The sequence below is a fragment of the Miscanthus floridulus genome, chromosome 6, assembly GCF_019320115.1.
Source record: "Miscanthus floridulus cultivar M001 chromosome 6, ASM1932011v1, whole genome shotgun sequence".
In the NCBI taxonomy this organism is placed as follows: Eukaryota; Viridiplantae; Streptophyta; class Magnoliopsida; order Poales; family Poaceae; genus Miscanthus; species Miscanthus floridulus.
The window spans coordinates 107,615,194-107,636,628 of record NC_089585.1 but is presented as its reverse complement, the minus strand read 5'-3'; the positions used below and the strand labels follow the sequence as shown (position 1 = coordinate 107,636,628).

General features: G+C 47.3%; 2 protein-coding genes and 1 pseudogene across 2 annotated transcripts; 1 reads left to right on the top strand and 2 right to left on the bottom strand.

Annotated features, from left to right (window-relative positions):
* Window positions 1-8,846: 8,846 nt before the first annotated feature.
* LOC136460990 (elongation factor 2-like) lies at window positions 8,847-11,411 on the bottom strand. Its single transcript, XM_066460485.1, has 2 exons — window positions 11,233-11,411; window positions 8,847-9,117 (listed from the first exon to the last, which is right to left on the bottom strand). The coding sequence occupies exons 1-2, from the start codon at window positions 11,409-11,411 to the stop codon at window positions 8,847-8,849; spliced, it is 450 nt and encodes a 149-aa protein (XP_066316582.1).
* A 1,120-nt stretch (window positions 11,412-12,531) lies between these two features.
* On the bottom strand, window positions 12,532-17,065 carry LOC136456524 (elongation factor 2-like; annotated as a pseudogene).
* Window positions 17,066-17,437: 372 nt separating this feature from the next.
* LOC136456525 (probable 3-hydroxyisobutyrate dehydrogenase-like 1, mitochondrial) lies at window positions 17,438-18,893 on the top strand. The gene has a single exon (XM_066456431.1). It carries the CDS (start codon window positions 17,494-17,496, stop codon window positions 18,526-18,528), a length of 1,035 nt encoding a protein of 344 aa, XP_066312528.1. The 5' UTR covers window positions 17,438-17,493; the 3' UTR covers window positions 18,529-18,893.
* The last annotated feature ends 2,542 nt before the right edge of the window (window positions 18,894-21,435 follow it).

The following is a 21,435-nucleotide window of genomic DNA, read 5'->3' as shown; positions in this document are numbered from 1 at the left end:
AGCAAGTAAAGTCAAGATCGATGAACCAATATGATCACGTGATGATATGAAGTGGATCATATCATTGTTGATCATGTTGGTGCATGTGTTGCATCAACATTGAAGGAGATGGAATGGAATGCGCAAGGCAAAGGTATAACCTAGGGCATTTCATTTCACCGGTCATAGGTGTGTAGAGAAGTTTATGACCGGGTTTAGGATAGATGGCCGTACTATCAAGAGGGGTAAACTTGTTTGCATATCGGTCATCTAGTGCCACTCGAGTGATCTAACTTTGCATCGTCGCTAGGATCGAGTGGCGTGGCAAGTTGAGTGGCTAACATCCTTTGGAAAATGATTATGAAAAGCTAACACACATACACATGGTGGTGTACACTTGGTGGTGTTGGCACATTTACAAAGGAGGTGGTGTTTGCAGGGTTGAGATGGGTTTGGGTCCCTCTCTCCCTCCCACCGCGTAAGCTCGGCGGGATTTGGCGCTTTCGGGAAAATGAAATGCCTATTTTTTATTGCACCGGATGCAAATTCTTGTGGTTGGCTCATTGGAGCAAGGGTGAAGAAGTTAGAAGTGAAAACAAGTTGATCGCGAAGACACTGGCGTCGGTCAACTGACCGGACGCTGGGTCTGAAAGCACCGGACGCTGGCAGCATGCGTCCGGTCGAGCTGGTCGGTCGGCACAGTACCGAGGGTATTGCACCGGACGCTGGTCTGCGTCCGGTCAAGGTGGATCGGACGCGTCCGGTCGAAGAAATACACCTTGGGGAGCTTACTGGAAACGACCGGACGCTGGGGTCCAGCGTTCGGTTAGTTGAAGCTGCTACGTCCAGTCAGGTCAAGTGACCATTGGAATCGGGACACGTGGTCATCTGCGAGCGACCGAACGCTGAGGTCTAGCGTCCGGTCAATACGACCGGAGCGTCCGGTCGGCCCGATTTTTGCCCAATGAAGGGGTAAGGCTAGTTTAGCCCTTGGGGCTATAAATAGAAGTGGCCTTCGGCCATGGCTGGTGTGGAGCACCTTGGGGGACTTTGTGTCCATGCTTGAGAGTGCTTAGGAGCCCTCCATCTCACACATACTTGATAGCGATCATCCGATTGTGTAAGTGAGCGATTCTAGTGCGATTGTATCGTGAGGTTGCATCGAGTGGCACTAGGTGATCGAATTACAAGCCGGTGGTGCTTGTTACTCTTGGAGGTTGCCACCTCCTAGACGGCTTGGTGGTGGTCTCCGTCGAAGCGCGCAAGAAGCTTGTGTGGCGCTCCGGAGAAGTGCTTGTGAGGGGCATTGTGCTCGCCCCGCGGGAGCCGCGAAGAGCAACTGTAGTAAAGCGTGTCATTGAGCTACCCTCACTTCTGGGGTAGGTTCTTGCGACGCCCGACGTGCGGGCTTAGCGGGTGATGCTAATTAGCCGCCGAACCACCAAGTGAGCGGTCGACACAACGGGGACTAGCGTGTTGGCAAACACGTGAACCTCGGGAGAAAAATCATCGTGTCAACCTTATTCTTCCTGTTGATTTGCATCCCTGTTACACAAGCTTGCAATTACTTTTATACATATTAAGCTTATGTAGTTGCTCTTGTAATTAGATAGCTTGTGTAGCTTGCTAATTACCTTCTTGCTTGTGTAGCATAGAAGTAGCTCCCTTGCGTGGCTAATTTGGTTTTAGTAACCTTGTTAGTCATATTGCTTAGTTTGTGTAGCTAAGTATTTGCGCTCTCTAATTAGGCATTGGTTGTCTTGTTATTGAGCATTGCTAGTGAGCTTAGTTAGCTTTGTGCTTTTGCTTACTAGCATGTGTAGGAGCTCCCTTGTTGCTTAAAGTACTAGTGGCATAGGTTTGTGTAACCTTGCTCCTAGAATTGTTTAGGAGAGCTCTAGCTAGCCCGGCACCTTAGTTGCATAATTAGTATCTTTGGAAGGTGCTAGAGAACATATATAGAGGGGTGTTGTCTTGGCTAGACCAATAGTTTTAATTCCGCACTTGTTTCGGTTAGCCAACGTGATTAATTTTAGAAAAGACTATTCACCCCCCCCTCTAGTCCGCCATCTTGACCCTTCACTCGCCCTCCTAGATCCGGCGGCGCCAGCGCCTCCCAGGTCCGGCGGCGCCAGCCGTCTCGGCCTCCCTCCCTGCTCCCGTTTGTGCCTCCCATCGACGGTCCTCGCTCCCCTGCCGCCCTCTGTTCTTCCGTCGCCGAGATCCGACGCCACCCCTCTCCCGTCACCTCCACTGCACGGTCCTCCCTCCCCTCTAGCCGGTCCCCCTCCCCTGTAGGCGTCGCCCTTCATGGTTGGGCCTCCATGGCCGGCCATCTCTTCCCCTGCAGCCAAGGTAAGAAACCCTAGCATGTGAACTCATCTCTGTATTTGGTAGAAATTGGAACCCATGTTTCATCTTGTGTGGTCTACAAATTTTAACTTATTTGCTAAGCGATTTTGATCAGAACCAATGTTATGGCTGCATTATTGGTTTAAAATCATTCTTGTATTGTAGATGGATAAGAGGACCAAGATTTTAACTTTTGCAGCTGTTGCATACATGTTGTTGTCAATGATGGCCTTGATTATTCAGACTAGAAAACGTAAGCGTGATGCAAGAAGGATTGGTATTACCTATGGGCCTATGGAGAAAAGGGATAGGATTAGACTAGAATATCTAAACAACAAAATTTAGAAGGATGATACAACTTGTCTGAACATGTTAAGACTTAACAGAGACAAGTATTTCTAGTTTTGCAAACTTTTTAGAGATTGTGGTTTACTTAAAGATACCATCCACTTGTGTGTTGAGCAACAAGTGGGTATGTTTCTAAACCCTGTGTGTTGAGCAAAGGACTCAAGTGCAGCACTAGGTAGAGAAGATGATGAGGCCGATAGCCAAGATGAGGAGGAGATTACTGGAAATGGTTTGAGTGATGGTCATACCACTCAAGGGGCAACATCATCTACTAGTAGACCATCATCTGCTACTAGACCCAACAAGAAGGCCAAGGTTGTTGACATTGAGGAGGAGGGGTTGATTGCTGTATTCAAAAGTGTAGGTGAGAACATCGCTGAAGCTATAAAAACTGCTGGCAAACCAGAAAATGAGTTGCCACCTGACCTATTTCAGATCCTAAATACCTTTCCTGGTTTTAATTCGGTCCACGTATCTGCATACCATCTTCATTTGTGTTTCAACCCTACTATTGCTAAATCTTTCTATAACCTGACATACGAGAACCAGCTTCATTGGTTTTTAATGTTCATCAGTGATAAGTTTTCTGGAGTGTAAGTGATGTTGGATGAGTGGGAGGTTTCTTTTGGTACAACTTATCCAACCGTGTAAGCCTTGAACTTATATCATGTAAGGCTTGAACTTATGTAATGCCTTGAACTTGCTTTATTTAAGGCTTGAACCTGATGTGTAAGGCTACATCTAATTATTATCATGTAAGGCTTGGACTTATGCAATGCCTTGAACTTGCTTTATAAGTAAGGCTTGAACCTGATGCATGGGATTTTATACGTGTCATTGCATATTATTTTCCTTTCATGAATATGCTTTGAACTTGATTGGAAGTGAAGATATTTGCAATGTGTGGTAATCTCACCAAAGAGGTGATCATATTCTCAGCCAACCCTCATCCCTCTAACCAAACAAGGAATGGAACCACTCGAACCCACTGTATCCTCCAACCAAATAGAAAACTGGGTTGAACCTATCCATGTAACCAAACAAGAGATGGGTTGATTTCAACCCAGAGAAATGGGATGGACCAACCCATTCTATTTGGCTCTCAAACCAAACACATGCTTAGAGAACGCGTTCTGTACATGTTTCCTACTGTCGCCGACTCGGTGGTAACGGCTCTGGTGCCCGTGTGGACACAAGGGCGTCCTCTTGTTTAGCTTGGACTTTTCCTGGATGATCCGAAACAAATAAGGCCGTAATTTTCTTGATTAGTTGTTTCTCATTACATGGAATGCTAGTTTTCCACATTCTAGCTTCATTATTTCCACGGGTTATGGCGTGTATACTTGGACGCTAGTTGGAGCCGAGCCAAACTTGCCATCAGCGGCGGAGGCAGGTATTTGGCACGCTTCGGCAGTCGCCAGACCTAAAGTTTGTACAAAATACTTAATATATGTATTATATGCTAGTAAATATACATAAAATACATAAGTCAATACGTTGTACAAGCCGGTATGTTAGTTTTTATAAAACCCCATCGCACCTAAAAATTATTCCTGCCTCCCTGTGAAGGAGCTGCGTTTGTTGTCGCTATCGTCCCAGCTTTGTCACTTTTTTTCTCCTTTCATTTTCTATATTATCTACTTACTTTATGTAATGTACTATGAACAATTTTTTTATGTTGAGAAGTTAGTTTGGAACATATCATGTAAAAAATTGCTGCAAAAGTTGTGTATAATTTTTTTTTTGAAGACGTCAAACAAAAAATATGTGTATGAGTTACATTATTCGTAAAACTTATTATATAAAAGCTTGTGTTAGGAGATTTATAATGAAAAATTGTTGTGATGTAAAAAATGTCATGATAAGTTACCTATAAAACTATATTGAAAAACTTACGATTAAAAATTAGGATTAAGTCCACTTTTAGACCCTCAACTATTGGGTTTGACTAATTTTGACCTCCACCTATAAAACCGTCTAACGTGGGTACCCCAACTGTGAAAACCATTCACCTTTAGCACCTGGACACGAGCAGGGTTGTTTTGCCCGACGTGGAGCGGGTTTGACCACGCCACGCTGGCGTTGACCATGCCACGCTAGCCTCTCTCTTTCCTCCCGTCACCAGCAACGAGCAGGCTACGGCGGCGGCGCGTGAGCAGGGCGGTGGCGCTTGAGCAAGTTGCAGCGGCGACGCCCGAGCATGCTACGGTGGTTGCCGCCTCCTTGCGCCGCAGCCGAGTCGCCGGTTCCGCCAAGCCCTCCCGCTCGTGGCGCGCCCCGTCATCGACTCGCTGCGTCGCTGCAGCACCGCGGCCATGGCGTCGCCGCGGCCACGGCCACCAGCGCACATGGCTGGGACACCGCCGCGTTCCCCACCGAGCCCCTCCGCCCCAGTAGAGCCCTCCTCCATGTTCCCCACTCCCTCTCGCACCGGCGCCCCTCTCCTCGGCGCGAGTGCGGGAGCAAGCAGTAGGGCCATAGGCCACCTGCCGCGAGCGCTGGCTTTGCGTGCAAATGCGGCCGTGGGAAAGCATGACCGTCTCTCTTCCCCTCTCAAATTCATGATGTATCCAATCTCTCTCTCCAATTCTTCACCACCATAGGAGCCTTGGGTCTTGAGCTCGCTGCTGGGTGTGGTCCCGTCAGGGGTCATCCTCTATTAAGCTTACTCGAGCCATTCGCGTCATCGGTGTCTGCCATTCACACAGAGCTCAAGCTCCGCCACAACCAACCCCATCTTGCCCACTCTCTTTCCTACCTTTGCTTCATTTCTGTGTCACCATAACATCCGGGGTCGTCCTCTATGTACAGGTTTCGCGGAGCTCCGCTGGTTCACTGGGAATGCCGACGCCGCCTCAGTTCGTTGGCTGGCTTGCCACCGCCCCCGTGGCTAGCACTGCTCCGCTCGCCTCCGAGCCAACTAGAGCCTTCTGCAGAACACCACTGAGCCCTAGTCTGTCTTCGCCCCCTTGCTTAGCCCGGTGTAGCTACCGCCTTGTCAAAACGCGACAGTGTCGCTGCTGCCATAGACATGTGCATGGCCGGGCCACGTTAGGCTGCCGAGGTTGCTAATGTCGGCGCCCTAGGGCCACGCGACCCCCTCCGCAGCGGCTGCACATGCTCCGTCCACCTCGTGCGTCGCTGGGGCGGACCTCCCCCGCCCACAGTGTGGCCAAGCTCGCCTGTCCGTATGTTGCTGGAGCTAGATGAAGGAGAGGGAGGGGATGAGTGGTTGACATGTGGGCCCCACATGTCACTGAGGTGGAGGGTGATGTCCTACGTGGCGGTCAACGCTAGCGTAGTATGGTCGAACCCGCTCCACGTTGGACAAAACAACCCTGCTCGTATCCAGGTGCTAAAAGTGAACGGTTTTGACAGTTAGGGTACCAGTATTAGACGTTTTTGTAGTTGATGATTAAAATTAGACAAACTCAATAGTTGAAGGGGCAAAAAATGGACTTAATCCTAAAAATTATGGTAATAAGTTTTGTCCCATAAAAAGTTATGCATAAAAATTATGAGTATAACTAACTCTAATTTTTTTATTTTTAAAAAAGAGAAGTGGTGAAGTTTTTTTTCTATAAAAAAAGGCACAAGAGTTGTCCGATGGTTCACTAGTTTGTAATGCAACACATGTTTGCTTGTTAGTGAAGCTGTGCTATTTGGCTTGCGCCAGCTAGCAATGCCAACTTACATTTCATTGCTTCATTTCTCTCTCTCCGTGCAGTCAAATCGGGGTACCGATTTCAGCCGCCGAATTTTGGTGGGCTCATGGCATCCATAGGCTAAGGCTATGTTTAGTTCACGAAATGAAAATTTTTGGATATCACATCGGATGTTTTGGGGATATCGGAAGAGGTTTTCGGATACTAATAAAAAAAACTAATTACATAGCTCATCTTGAAAAGGGTTTTCGGATACTAATAAAAAAACTAATTACATAGCTCGCCTTGAAACTACGAGACGAATTTATTAAGCATAATTAATCCATCATTAGCACATATTAGTTACTGTAGCACTTATGGCTAATCATGGACTAATTAGTCTTAAAACATTCGTCTCGCGATTTCCAACCAAACTGTGTAATTAGTTTTTTTTCGTCTATATTTAATATTCCATGCATGTGCCGCAAGATTCGATGTGATAGTTTGGGGTGAAAATTTTTGGGAAGTAAACCGGGCCTAAATCCAAGCACACCGTGGAGTAGAAGACCGAAGAGCAGACGGTTCTGGTTCTGGTTACGGCCATTGACATTTCTAGCTTGTTGCCTTCCTAAGACTGTCTCCAATGAGGAGCCCCAAACGCAAAATCGGTCACGCACAGTACTTTTGCCTATCAAAATCATGATCCAACAGAAGACCCATTCAAGGAACCCATTTTGGGTCCGACGTCGGTGAGAACGAAAAAGCGTCCTCGAGGAGAGACGACGCAAAAATCTTGCGCCGTGGTGGTGGGCGCCGCCGCGCCAGGGGAGGGGGCGCTCGCCCAGGGCCGCCGCCAGGGGGCGCGCTCGCCCTAGCCCCGCCGGCCGAGGAAGGGGCTCCCACGCCTGTGTCGGGGGGCTGGTGGAGAGAGAGAGAGAGAGAGAGAGAGAGAGAGAGAGAGAGAGAGAGAGACGCACGGCCGGAGAGCGAGCGCGCCACGGAGCGCACGCGGAGGAGCTCCGGGACGGCGAGGCGGAGCAGGATCTCATGGAGGAGCTCCGACGGGGGCAGCAGCAGCGGGCCCAGCGCCGTGGCGGCCGAGCTCGCGGGCGATGGGTGGGGGTGCTCGCCGGCGAGGGGGCGGTCGGCCATGGGAGGCGGGGAGCCCACGCGGCGCCGTCCCCGCTCGGCCCCCGCGGCACCTCCTCCTCGCCCGTGACCGCCGATTGAGATTGAGGAGAGAGGGGGTCGGCCATGGGGAGAGAGGGGGTCGCCCGTGACCGCTGCTGTTGGAGAACGCAAGGTTTGGATTCGGAACTTTTCACTGTGCATGACTCAAAATATCGAATGGGTCTTCGATTTGGGGACATTCTGTTGGAGATAGTCTAAGTTCTATTGTAATTGGTCGGTCGGTTAGGTTCTTATCCGATTGATTGAGTCCCCAACTTAACAAGTTGTTCAATTCTTCTAAATTTATTCTAGAATGCTTACTCCCTCCGTAAAAAAAACGCAATTCTAGCTCTAAATCTAGACACACGTCGAGAATTACGTTTTTTTTTATGGAGGGAGTATAGAAGAATGGTTTGTATGCATATATTTATAGGGACGAATTTTCATACATATTTGTGACATGCACTTTGTGCTTAGCAAAAAAAACACAGTTTTGTTTGTCAATTTTAATAATATTTTCTGCCCGTCGGTAAAATAATCGTTTTTAAATAACTTCATCAAATGTAGAAAAGCAAAGCTGATTTAGGTGACATGCTTTCGTGGAAACACAAAGGCTCTATGGACACAGATCTGGTGCAGTTTGTACTAGGGACTGATGCAACTGAAGCTTGTAGCCTCTTGTACTAAGGTAGAAAGGGACAAATCATCATCATCATTTTGGCCGTAATAAGCATGCAGTCCCTGAATCACCTTAATTCAAGTCTCTTGTGAAATTGATAGCAATAGAAGCTTGTATTGGAGACTTGTTTACCAATTTTACTTAAACCTGCATGGAACTTGACCGAATCTTGTACAAAAACTAACCATTATTCCAGTCCTTAATGTCTAATTGCAAATAAACAATCAGCAATTACTGATAAAAATCAGCAGCTACCTGATCCATATACCCGTTTCATTCAAAGACAGTATGAAATTCAAACCACTCAAAAATACACGTCATTTAATCATTTAATAGACATAACACTCAAAGCCGAGAAAGAAAGCATGCAACAAGAGTGATATTATCTTAAACAAGCATTTTCCAACAGAAAGGAAACAAGCATTAAAATCAGAATGGCACAAGCATTTACTGCAACACTTGCACTTAACAAAGCATATACAAGTGTTTCATCTGTTACATCACGATGGATAACAAAAAGTGTCTCAGCAGCACACTACCATCTACAGTATGACCAATGATGTTCAGAAACATGCATTTGACAACTAAAAGGAAACAGGATAAAGGTAGTTCCCAGCACAGTAGATGGATCGACAATTAAACCAGCACGGGTAACAGTAGCAAAAACGAAAAGATTAGAGCTTGTCCTCAAACTCAGAAAGAGGGGTCATCTGTTCCTTGAGACCCTTCCTCTTGCGGATATCCAGCACCAGCTGAGCAGCCTGGGAGCCAGCCTCCAAAGGATCAGAGCCCATCATGTCCCAATGGTCAAAGACACACTGGGGGAAAGCCTGACCAGAGGTTGCAGCCCTCAGTTGGCTGGAGAACCCAAAGGACTCGATGACAGGGAGGTAAGCCTTGATGTTGTAGGCAGTAGGGCCATAGGCCACCTGCCGCGAGCGCTGGCTTTGCGTGCAAATGCGGCCGTGGGAAAGCATGACCGTCTCTCTTCCCCTCTCAAATTCATGATGTATCCAATCTCTCTCTCCAATTCTTCACCACCATAGGAGCCTTGGGTCTTGAGCTCGCTGCTGGGTGTGGTCCCGTCAGGGGTCATCCTCTATTAAGCTTACTCGAGCCATTCGCGTCATCGGTGTCTGCCATTCACACAGAGCTCAAGCTCCGCCACAACCAACCCCATCTTGCCCACTCTCTTTCCTACCTTTGCTTCATTTCTGTGTCACCATAACATCCGGGGTCGTCCTCTATGTACAGGTTTCGCGGAGCTCCGCTGGTTCACTGGGAATGCCGACGCCGCCTCAGTTCGTTGGCTGGCTTGCCACCGCCCCCGTGGCTAGCACTGCTCCGCTCGCCTCCGAGCCAACTAGAGCCTTCTGCAGAACACCACTGAGCCCTAGTCTGTCTTCGCCCCCTTGCTTAGCCCGGTGTAGCTACCGCCTTGTCAAAACGCGACAGTGTCGCTGCTGCCATAGACATGTGCATGGCCGGGCCACGTTAGGCTGCCGAGGTTGCTAATGTCGGCGCCCTAGGGCCACGCGACCCCCTCCGCAGCGGCTGCACATGCTCCGTCCACCTCGTGCGTCGCTGGGGCGGACCTCCCCCGCCCACAGTGTGGCCAAGCTCGCCTGTCCGTATGTTGCTGGAGCTAGATGAAGGAGAGGGAGGGGATGAGTGGTTGACATGTGGGCCCCACATGTCACTGAGGTGGAGGGTGATGTCCTACGTGGCGGTCAACGCTAGCGTAGTATGGTCGAACCCGCTCCACGTTGGACAAAACAACCCTGCTCGTATCCAGGTGCTAAAAGTGAACGGTTTTGACAGTTAGGGTACCAGTATTAGACGTTTTTGTAGTTGATGATTAAAATTAGACAAACTCAATAGTTGAAGGGGCAAAAAATGGACTTAATCCTAAAAATTATGGTAATAAGTTTTGTCCCATAAAAAGTTATGCATAAAAATTATGAGTATAACTAACTCTAATTTTTTTATTTTTAAAAAAGAGAAGTGGTGAAGTTTTTTTTCTATAAAAAAAGGCACAAGAGTTGTCCGATGGTTCACTAGTTTGTAATGCAACACATGTTTGCTTGTTAGTGAAGCTGTGCTATTTGGCTTGCGCCAGCTAGCAATGCCAACTTACATTTCATTGCTTCATTTCTCTCTCTCCGTGCAGTCAAATCGGGGTACCGATTTCAGCCGCCGAATTTTGGTGGGCTCATGGCATCCATAGGCTAAGGCTATGTTTAGTTCACGAAATGAAAATTTTTGGATATCACATCGGATGTTTTGGGGATATCGGAAGAGGTTTTCGGATACTAATAAAAAAAACTAATTACATAGCTCATCTTGAAAAGGGTTTTCGGATACTAATAAAAAAACTAATTACATAGCTCGCCTTGAAACTACGAGACGAATTTATTAAGCATAATTAATCCATCATTAGCACATATTAGTTACTGTAGCACTTATGGCTAATCATGGACTAATTAGTCTTAAAACATTCGTCTCGCGATTTCCAACCAAACTGTGTAATTAGTTTTTTTTCGTCTATATTTAATATTCCATGCATGTGCCGCAAGATTCGATGTGATAGTTTGGGGTGAAAATTTTTGGGAAGTAAACCGGGCCTAAATCCAAGCACACCGTGGAGTAGAAGACCGAAGAGCAGACGGTTCTGGTTCTGGTTACGGCCATTGACATTTCTAGCTTGTTGCCTTCCTAAGACTGTCTCCAATGAGGAGCCCCAAACGCAAAATCGGTCACGCACAGTACTTTTGCCTATCAAAATCATGATCCAACAGAAGACCCATTCAAGGAACCCATTTTGGGTCCGACGTCGGTGAGAACGAAAAAGCGTCCTCGAGGAGAGACGACGCAAAAATCTTGCGCCGTGGTGGTGGGCGCCGCCGCGCCAGGGGAGGGGGCGCTCGCCCAGGGCCGCCGCCAGGGGGCGCGCTCGCCCTAGCCCCGCCGGCCGAGGAAGGGGCTCCCACGCCTGTGTCGGGGGGCTGGTGGAGAGAGAGAGAGAGAGAGAGAGAGAGAGAGAGAGAGAGAGAGAGAGACGCACGGCCGGAGAGCGAGCGCGCCACGGAGCGCACGCGGAGGAGCTCCGGGACGGCGAGGCGGAGCAGGATCTCATGGAGGAGCTCCGACGGGGGCAGCAGCAGCGGGCCCAGCGCCGTGGCGGCCGAGCTCGCGGGCGATGGGTGGGGGTGCTCGCCGGCGAGGGGGCGGTCGGCCATGGGAGGCGGGGAGCCCACGCGGCGCCGTCCCCGCTCGGCCCCCGCGGCACCTCCTCCTCGCCCGTGACCGCCGATTGAGATTGAGGAGAGAGGGGGTCGGCCATGGGGAGAGAGGGGGTCGCCCGTGACCGCTGCTGTTGGAGAACGCAAGGTTTGGATTCGGAACTTTTCACTGTGCATGACTCAAAATATCGAATGGGTCTTCGATTTGGGGACATTCTGTTGGAGATAGTCTAAGTTCTATTGTAATTGGTCGGTCGGTTAGGTTCTTATCCGATTGATTGAGTCCCCAACTTAACAAGTTGTTCAATTCTTCTAAATTTATTCTAGAATGCTTACTCCCTCCGTAAAAAAAACGCAATTCTAGCTCTAAATCTAGACACACGTCGAGAATTACGTTTTTTTTTATGGAGGGAGTATAGAAGAATGGTTTGTATGCATATATTTATAGGGACGAATTTTCATACATATTTGTGACATGCACTTTGTGCTTAGCAAAAAAAACACAGTTTTGTTTGTCAATTTTAATAATATTTTCTGCCCGTCGGTAAAATAATCGTTTTTAAATAACTTCATCAAATGTAGAAAAGCAAAGCTGATTTAGGTGACATGCTTTCGTGGAAACACAAAGGCTCTATGGACACAGATCTGGTGCAGTTTGTACTAGGGACTGATGCAACTGAAGCTTGTAGCCTCTTGTACTAAGGTAGAAAGGGACAAATCATCATCATCATTTTGGCCGTAATAAGCATGCAGTCCCTGAATCACCTTAATTCAAGTCTCTTGTGAAATTGATAGCAATAGAAGCTTGTATTGGAGACTTGTTTACCAATTTTACTTAAACCTGCATGGAACTTGACCGAATCTTGTACAAAAACTAACCATTATTCCAGTCCTTAATGTCTAATTGCAAATAAACAATCAGCAATTACTGATAAAAATCAGCAGCTACCTGATCCATATACCCGTTTCATTCAAAGACAGTATGAAATTCAAACCACTCAAAAATACACGTCATTTAATCATTTAATAGACATAACACTCAAAGCCGAGAAAGAAAGCATGCAACAAGAGTGATATTATCTTAAACAAGCATTTTCCAACAGAAAGGAAACAAGCATTAAAATCAGAATGGCACAAGCATTTACTGCAACACTTGCACTTAACAAAGCATATACAAGTGTTTCATCTGTTACATCACGATGGATAACAAAAAGTGTCTCAGCAGCACACTACCATCTACAGTATGACCAATGATGTTCAGAAACATGCATTTGACAACTAAAAGGAAACAGGATAAAGGTAGTTCCCAGCACAGTAGATGGATCGACAATTAAACCAGCACGGGTAACAGTAGCAAAAACGAAAAGATTAGAGCTTGTCCTCAAACTCAGAAAGAGGGGTCATCTGTTCCTTGAGACCCTTCCTCTTGCGGATATCCAGCACCAGCTGAGCAGCCTGGGAGCCAGCCTCCAAAGGATCAGAGCCCATCATGTCCCAATGGTCAAAGACACACTGGGGGAAAGCCTGACCAGAGGTTGCAGCCCTCAGTTGGCTGGAGAACCCAAAGGACTCGATGACAGGGAGGTAAGCCTTGATGTTGTAGAGCGGGGTACCCGGCCTCTGCATCTCCTCGAAGACATGCCCTCTCTTCTGGTTCAGAACACCATAGATACCACCAAGTGCATTTTCTGGGGCCTGAATCTCCACCAGGTACACTGGCTCCAGCAGCCTTGGCTTGGCCGTGAGCTGAGAAGCATAGATGACCCTCCTGGCAGTTGGAATGACCTGGCCACCACCCCTGTGGATAGCATCAGCATGAAGAACGACATCACAGACCTCAAAGCAAATCCCTCGCATGTTCTCCTCTGCCAGTGCACCCTCCTTTGATGCCCACTGGAAACCAGCCACAACAGAATCCTTGATTTCATTGAGATACTGAACTCCCTTACACATATCAACAACCATGTTTGGACCAGTGGTCTCAGGTCCAAAACACCAAATCTTCTTGGCAAGGTCCTTGTCCCAACCAAACTACTGAGAGAGGATCTGGGAGCGCACCTTAGGATCATCACGTGGGCCAATGCGGCCATCATCAATGGCCTCAGCGAGACCCTCCTCCAAGGGGCGCGCTTCCATGTACAGACGGTTGTGCTTGTTGGGTGACTTGCTCATGACAGTACGGCAGGACTTCTCAAGAACAGTTTCACGGAAGGACACAACAGGAGGGGAAACGATAATTTCAGCACCACCCATGAAGTCCTCCTGCAGATCCTTCAGGCAAATCTCAAGATGAAGCTCACCAGCTCCAGAAATGATATGCTCACCAGATTCTTCAATTGTACAGAGAACCATAGGATCAGACTTCGCTAGACGCTTCAAACCTTCAACTAGCTTGGGAAGGTCAGAGGCAACCTTGCACTGAACAGCAACACGCACAACTGGGGAGACAGAGAACTTCATTGCTCTGATTGGGCATGCATCAACCTCCTTCTCATTAGTGAGTGTAGCATTCTTCGTGATGAACTGATCCAGACCAACCATTGCAACAGTGTTACCACAAGGAACATCCTCAACAGACTCTTGTTTCTTTCCCATCCAGATAACAGTACGCTGGACACTCTTGACATACAGATCCTTCTTCTGGCCAGGGACATAGTTGGGACCCATGATGCGAACCTTCATACCAGTAGCAACCTTCCCTGAGAAGACACGACCGAAGGCAAAGAACCTGCCCTTGTCAGATGCAGGAATCATCTTTGAAACATACAGCATAAGAGGTCCCTCCGGATCACAGTTTCTGATAGCAGTTGCATAGACATCATCAAGGGGTCCCTCATACAAGTTCTCCACACGATACTTTTGAGCCTTTGAAGGGGAAGGAAGGTGGAATATCATCATCTCAAGCAGTGCAGTGCTAGCTGGAAGCCATGTTTGCATAACACGCTTCATCAAAGCTTTGCCAATCAATTCCTTCTCATCAGCCTTCATGGTAACATTGAGCTTTTGCAGCATGGGCCACAATTTCTCCTTCTGGTCGTTCATGCAGGTGTTGATGATTTGCTTGATTGGCTCATAGCAGAACTGAACGAATCCTCTCTTGCAGGTAGGAGAACCTGTGTTCTTGGTAGTCCACTTCTTTGTGGCAGGGTCAAAGAAGTTCTCACCCCAAAGCCTCTCCATCATCTTAGCTTCATCAACTCCAAACTTAGATGCATACATCTTGGCAAAGTTAGTGAGGGTAAAGGCCCATCCGTGCAGGCCAGCAGAAAAAGCAACAGTCCCCTTCTCTGGGTAGACTTGGACATCACCTAAGAGCGTATCTTCATATGTTGCCATAATGACGTTGGCATTCTCAATGACACGGGAAAAAGTCTGATAAGCTTCCTCACCCTCAACCTGAAGCTCAAGGAAGCACCTGTCCATCTTGTTCACAGTAAGGACTGGCCTAATCCTCTCACCAAGGGCTTGGCGGAGCACAGTTTCAGTTTGCACACAGACACCTTCAATACAGTCAACCACCACCAGAGCACCATCGGTGATGCGAAGAGCAGCTGTAACTTCCGAAGAAAAATCGACGTGCCCAGGTGAGTCAATAAGGTTGATCAAATATTGGTTACCATCCCTCTCGCCCTTGTAGTTCTTCAGTGACTCATCAGTCATCTCATAGTAAAGAGAGATACCAGTGGATTTGATTGTAATACCACGCTCTGCTTCATCTGCACGAGTATCAGTCATGCGAACATCACCAGCAACTTCCTGGGCAATAATCCCAGCAGCTGCCACAAGGGAATCTGTAAGCGTGGACTTTCCTGCAAAAAATCAATAATATATAAGGAACGGTGCACAACTTCAACATCCAACTGGACATGCATCAGAGTAGCAAATTAGGGACAGACAACCAATCAAAATTGAAGGTTAACAAACACATCAATGCATTACAATCTAAAACATATAGCTAACAGGTACTATACCTATCATAGCACCTAGAGAAGCAAAAAATTAATCACAAGATGAGAAAAGGGTAAGCCTACTACATGAATGAATAACTGACCATAAGTAACTTGGCAAAACAGATTATGCAGCATCATTAAAAAGCATTAGCTCTTAAATATTGAAAACAAAATAAGTTCTAAAAACGAAAAGGCTCGAAAACATAAAGCCATCTAACAAAGCACTGGTCTGGACATACCATGGTCCACATGAGCAATAACAGACATATTGCGAATGTTGTTCTTTTTGTCCATGATGGCACGAAGCTCTTCAGCCGTGAACTTCACCATCTTGACTTTTTTATGACAATCCCACTACAAATATGTATATGTATTCCTGCAGTTTGAGGTACAAAATGCGAGTCAGAATTTTTTTAAAGAAAACACAAGCAAAATAAACAAAATTACAGAATACTTTGAGCCTGACATCTGCACAAAGAAGCAACAAGCACTACAATTGTCAGGATCAAAAGAGAAACATAAATTTAACTGTCTAGTGTGTCAAACAAGATACTAACCATTTCAGAAAGTTATTGAAAACATCTTCACTCACACTCTTTATCAAGGTAAATTATTCTAATTTTCACTCAACACAAGGGATTGTAAGCACACAAAAGCTAAAAGGTATCTTTGTTGAACACAGGGTAGAACCTCATCATACTACACAACTTGTTTTAAGAAAGCATCAAAGGGGTGATTCAATCTCTAAAATACTTAATGAATGGGTTAATACTGATAAGTGAAACAAGAAACGGTAGATGGTGACTACAGGTTAAAGCACAACTGATGGGTGTACCATGTGTATTACAATTTACAATTGTGAACCAAAACCAATATTATACACTTATACAGACAGATTATCACATTATTGACATACCAACTTACATGGAAACACCAGAAAATATTTTAGACAGACATTTCAACTAGCAGAAGATCCTAGCCTTCATGAAAATCAAAGATGACAAAAAGGAAAGCATAGATTACTCATCAAATTCATGTAGACTTGGACTACTACAGATCGATGAATGCTGACATACTGAGCATTAAAAAAATGGACCATAAAAAGGTAATCATAATCATAATGCCTAAAATGGATCATAAACATAACTATCATGAATCTGAGGACTACCAACAGGGCACAAATTGTTAGAACCAAATCAGACTATACCAGCCACAATTAGTCATGGCAAAACAGTAGATCTGAGTAAACAAATCAGTGTCACCCAAGGATCACAGCAGACCCAATTCACCCAAAGGAGCAAACTAACTGGTCGACGCAAAACTTAAGAATCAAGTAATATAGGACATCCGGAGTGAACCAGGACTGCACCTTATCTTATCTCTACAGATCGGACAGACCAAACACAGATAGAACAGTCAGGGGCACCAGTAAACCCGAATCGACCTAAATTACCTCGAGTACCCACACAAACTTCAGATTCGAACCGCAAGCCACATCAAGGCCTCTGATTCAAGCCAATCAAGACAAGACACCACGAGATGTAACCAAAACGCCTTGAAGTCAACTAGAAATACCGATCAGCTAGCTCTAGCTCAATCCAATCAACACAAGACACCACGAGATGGAACCAAAACGCCTTGAAGTCAACTAGAAATACCGATCAGCTAGCTCCAGCTCTACCAACCAGAGAAGAGGGGGAAAGGGTGGTCAGTCACCTTGGTTTCGCCTCCCGATCTGAGAGACGAGATGTGGAGGCGCCGCCGGGAGAGAAGCACTAAAACCCTAGCGGCCGCCTGTGAGGATATCTATATCAGCGGAGTTGGCGCACCGGGCAAGAAATATCCCACGGGCGAATATTCGGCCCCTGAACCGCCTGTGGTTTGGTCGATCCAGATTGGCGGCGGGCGGCTTCTGGGGCTGCACGTCACCCATGAGCTCACTCTCGGGCTACCATTCGGCCCATGGATAAAGCCCACTGCCCCCTTTCCAAGACAGTGACTATACAGAAGCCCACTGGCCTCACGACGCGAGGTCGCCTTATCGGCAACTACAACGCGACACGAGAGGGCATTTGCGACAATTCATCTGCATACAGGGACAGCATATCGAGCAGCTACTCCGCCCCCAAATGCTGGCCGGCATATCCAGTTTCCTCACTCGCCGCCGTCCGCCCTTTCCGCTCGCCGCTACCGCCGCCGCCGCAACAGCAGCCATGTCGTCGTCGTCCACGGCAGCGAACGTCTCCGATCGTCCGATCTCTCCGGACACCACCCGCGTGGCCTGGGTGGGGACGGGCGTCATGGGCCAGTCCATGGCTGGCCACCTCCTCTCCGCCGGCTACGCTCTCACCGTCTTCAACCGCACGGCATCCAAGACCCAGGGCCTCGTCTCCAGCGGCGCCAGCCTCGCGGACAGCCCCCGCGCGGCCGCCTCGGCTGCCGATGTCATCTTCCTCATGGTCGGCTTCCCCTCCGACGTCCGCTCCACCGCCCTCGATCCATCCACCGGCGCCCTCTCCGGCCTGGCCCCAGGCGGCATCCTCGTCGATATGACCACCTCCGACCCCACTCTCGCCGCCGAGATAGCCGCGGCCGCTGCCGCCTCCGGCTGCTCGGCCGTCGACGCCCCCGTCTCCGGCGGCGACCGAGGGGCCCGCAACGCCACCCTTTCCATCTTCGCGGGCGGCGACGCCGCCGTCGTTGCTCGCCTGGCGCCGCTCTTCAAGCTCATGGGAAACGCGCTGTACATGGGCGGGCCCGGCGCGGGGCAGCGCGCGAAGCTGGGCAACCAGATCGCCATCGCGTCCACCATGGTGGGGCTCGCGGAGGGCATGGTGTACGCGCACAAGGCCGGGCTGGACGTGGCCAAGTGGCTGGAGGCCATCTCCACCGGCGCGGCGGGGTCCAAGTCGCTGGAACTGTACGGGAAGCGGATCCTGGAGAGGGATATGGCGGCTGGCTTCTATGTCCGGCACTTCGTGAAGGACCTCGGTATCTGCCTGTCGGAATGCCAGGCCATGGGGCTGTCGCTGCCGGGGCTCGCGCTCGCGCAACAGCTGTACGTGTCGCTGATCGCGCACGGCGAGGGTGGGCTCGGTACACAGGCGCTCATACTGGCCGTCGAGCGGCTGAACAACACCAGCCTCGAGAAGAAGGACGAATGAAAGGCTCCAGGCTCCAGCTCTGATGAACTTGTGGGAAGCTTTGCTTGGTGCAAGTATGCAAGATCGAGGTGAATGCCAAGTTGTCTTTCGGAGTTCTACAGTTGTTCACTTTTGTAGTAGTATATATGTTGTGCAAAAAATTGTGCCGGCTTGCTTAGCTATACCTGTTTACATCCGCCACGAGTTCAAATAAGATTTTGCAAACAATGCGGCATTCCTTGCATAGTTGCATTGGTTTAGTGCCCAAGATGTAATGACTGTTTAGCTATGGTGTTTGAAATACCAGATTTAGACATAGCTATATTCAGCATGGTTATTACAGACAAATTTCATGGTACTCAGTACTCACCCTTGAATCCTTGATATAGAGTTTACTGAGACCTTATGATCACGTACCTCGATAGTTTTGATGTTCCTGATAATGGCATGTGCCATTGAAAGTTTGAACCTCCCTCTGTCCTGTCCTTACCAGTGATCTGATCCTTCTATCGATTATTGATCATCATGTGAGCTAAAGCACATTTGGCAAAAATCACTTAAGAGTTCTAGTCGGATGAACTTGAACATCTGCAAAAATCAGTTAAAGAGTCAAAGTCAGATAATCTTGCAATGTTTGGCCTCGCTTAGCCAGAGAGCCAGTTTGGCTCTCCTGGGTGAGCGGGGAAAAACTCAGGGGGTGTTTAGTTCACCCCTAACTCCCAACTTTAACACTATGCAAAAAGAAGATTCCCCGTCACATCAAACTTATGGTACATGCATGGAGTACTAAATGTTGATGAAATAAAAAACTAATTGCACAGTTTGGTTGTACTTTGCGAGACGAACATTTTAAGTCTAATTAGTCAACGATTAGACAATTATTACCAAATACAAGCGAAACGCTACAGTGGTCAACAGTGCGCTACAGGAATCCGGCGCGCGCCAACTCTGGCCAACTAAACAAGGGCTCAGCTTGCGCAGGCAGTGTGACCTCAGGTGAGGCTAACCTTGCCTGTTTCGGCGAGCCAATTTGTCTCTCCTGGGTCAGCGAGGAAAAACTCACTCACGCAAAAACCGAGGCAACAAGGCAAGGAATCCAAACACATTTTTCTCTTTCGTTTCTCGCTGGCAAGGCTAGGTGAAGTGCGCTAGCAGAACCAAACGCGGCCTAACAAAATCCTATCACCAAATGGCAAATTATGATTTTGCCCTGCTGGCCATTACCGAATCATTGCACTTTCTTCTTGGTAACTCTGTCTCAAGGAGGGAAAAGATGAGTGGTTTAGAGTTTAGACACAATCGAATTTGTAACGTAAATAAAGGAATTAAAAGTGCACAAGAGCACCAACCGTCCCATAAGGTTTTATGGATCATTGTTTCAACAAAATTATTCCAATATGAAGAATTAAAACATGTGTAGTATAAACAGAAAGGAAAGAAAACACACAAAAATAACATTAATAAAGCAGAGTCAATCCATAGCAATCAATATAAGAAAAATAACTGCATGTGATGAAGTTGTAAAATCTGAGAAATAGATACAAGACTCCAAAGAACAGAGACAATATACTAACTACATATACACCAAAAAATTCTATCAAATATGCACTGAACCAGCATATTTTCAAGAAATATTGTGAAGACTGAAAAGGAGAAGAACTGAAACTAAACACCATGTCATTGGTGCCAGTAAATTCAAATGAGAGTGAACAGAATCATATTCAGCAAAGGCTAATAGTTGTCCACAGAAATACTTTCAAAATGTCATTATATCATGGCAGTACAGTATCGCAAGTAGCATATATATCGTAATATAATATTTTATGTGGAAGACATAGGAAATGAAGCTATCGTCAAGAATAGATGATGGCACCATAAAGTGATACAACCAAAAAAATAAATTATCAAACATTCAGAGTTTGTTCTCGTATTCAAAGAGAGGTGTGACCTGCTCCTTCAGCCCCTTCCTCTTGCGGATGTCCAAGACAAGTGCCCTGTTCGCTTGGCTGAAAAGTTATGACTGAAAGTATTGTTGATTGATTTGTTGTGAGAGAAAAATATTGTTCGTTGGCTGAAAAAGTATGACTTATAAGCCAAACAAACAGGACGAAGCTTAGCAAGTATATATGATATACCAGGCTCCAGAGGGGTCTGTACACAAAGACAACGTTTCCCAGGCCATGTTTAGTTCACGCCGGATTCAGTGCCGCCGGAAAACCGGACACTGTAGCTACACTGTAGTGTTTTGTTTTTATTTGGTAATAATTGTCTAATCGTTGACTAATTAGGCTCAAAACGTTCGTCTCGCAAAGTACAACTAAACTGTACAATTAGTTTTTGATTTCGTCAATATTTAGTACTCCATGCATGTATCGCAAGTTTGATGTGACGGGGAATCTTCTTTTTGCATAGTGCTAAATTCTGGAATTTAGGGCAACTAAACATGGCCCTAGTGGTCAAAGACACACAGGGAATGCCTGACCAGAGGTTGTGGCCCTCAGGGTGCTTGTGAACCCAAACAGATCAAGGAAACATATGTTCAGCTTGTTCTCAGTTTCCACACAGACACCCTCAATACAGTCAATCACTACAAAGCACCATCAGCTAGACGAAGTGCAGCTGTGACCTCAGAAGAAAAATCTACATGGCCAGGTAAGGTCGTTGATTTACTCGGGTACCACACGCGAAAAATCTACATGGCCAGCTGCTTCGGCACACGCTGCCTATAGTTGGGACTACACCCGTGCGCTCCGCGAGTGCTCTTTTTTTCGCACAGGCCGACTGCTCTAGTCTTTTTTAACGGTCGTTGATTTACTCGGGTACCATACGCCTTAATCTGTGAAACCTAGCTCTCAAGACATGTGCTTAAACGTAACAGGCTACCTACCCGTGGAAATTACATGGCCTAGCAAGAGAAGACGCGAAAAA

Coding starts and splice junctions, on each gene's coding strand:
- LOC136460990 (XM_066460485.1), bottom strand. CDS start 11,411: ATGGCCGACCGCCCCCTCGCCGGCGAGCACCCCCACCCATCGCCCGCG. Junction 9,118..11,232: donor CGCTCGCTCTCCGGCCGTGC/GTCTCTCTCTCT, acceptor TTGCACGCAAAG/CCAGCGCTCGCGGCAGGTGG.
- LOC136456525 (XM_066456431.1), top strand. CDS start 17,494: ATGCTGGCCGGCATATCCAGTTTCCTCACTCGCCGCCGTCCGCCCTTT.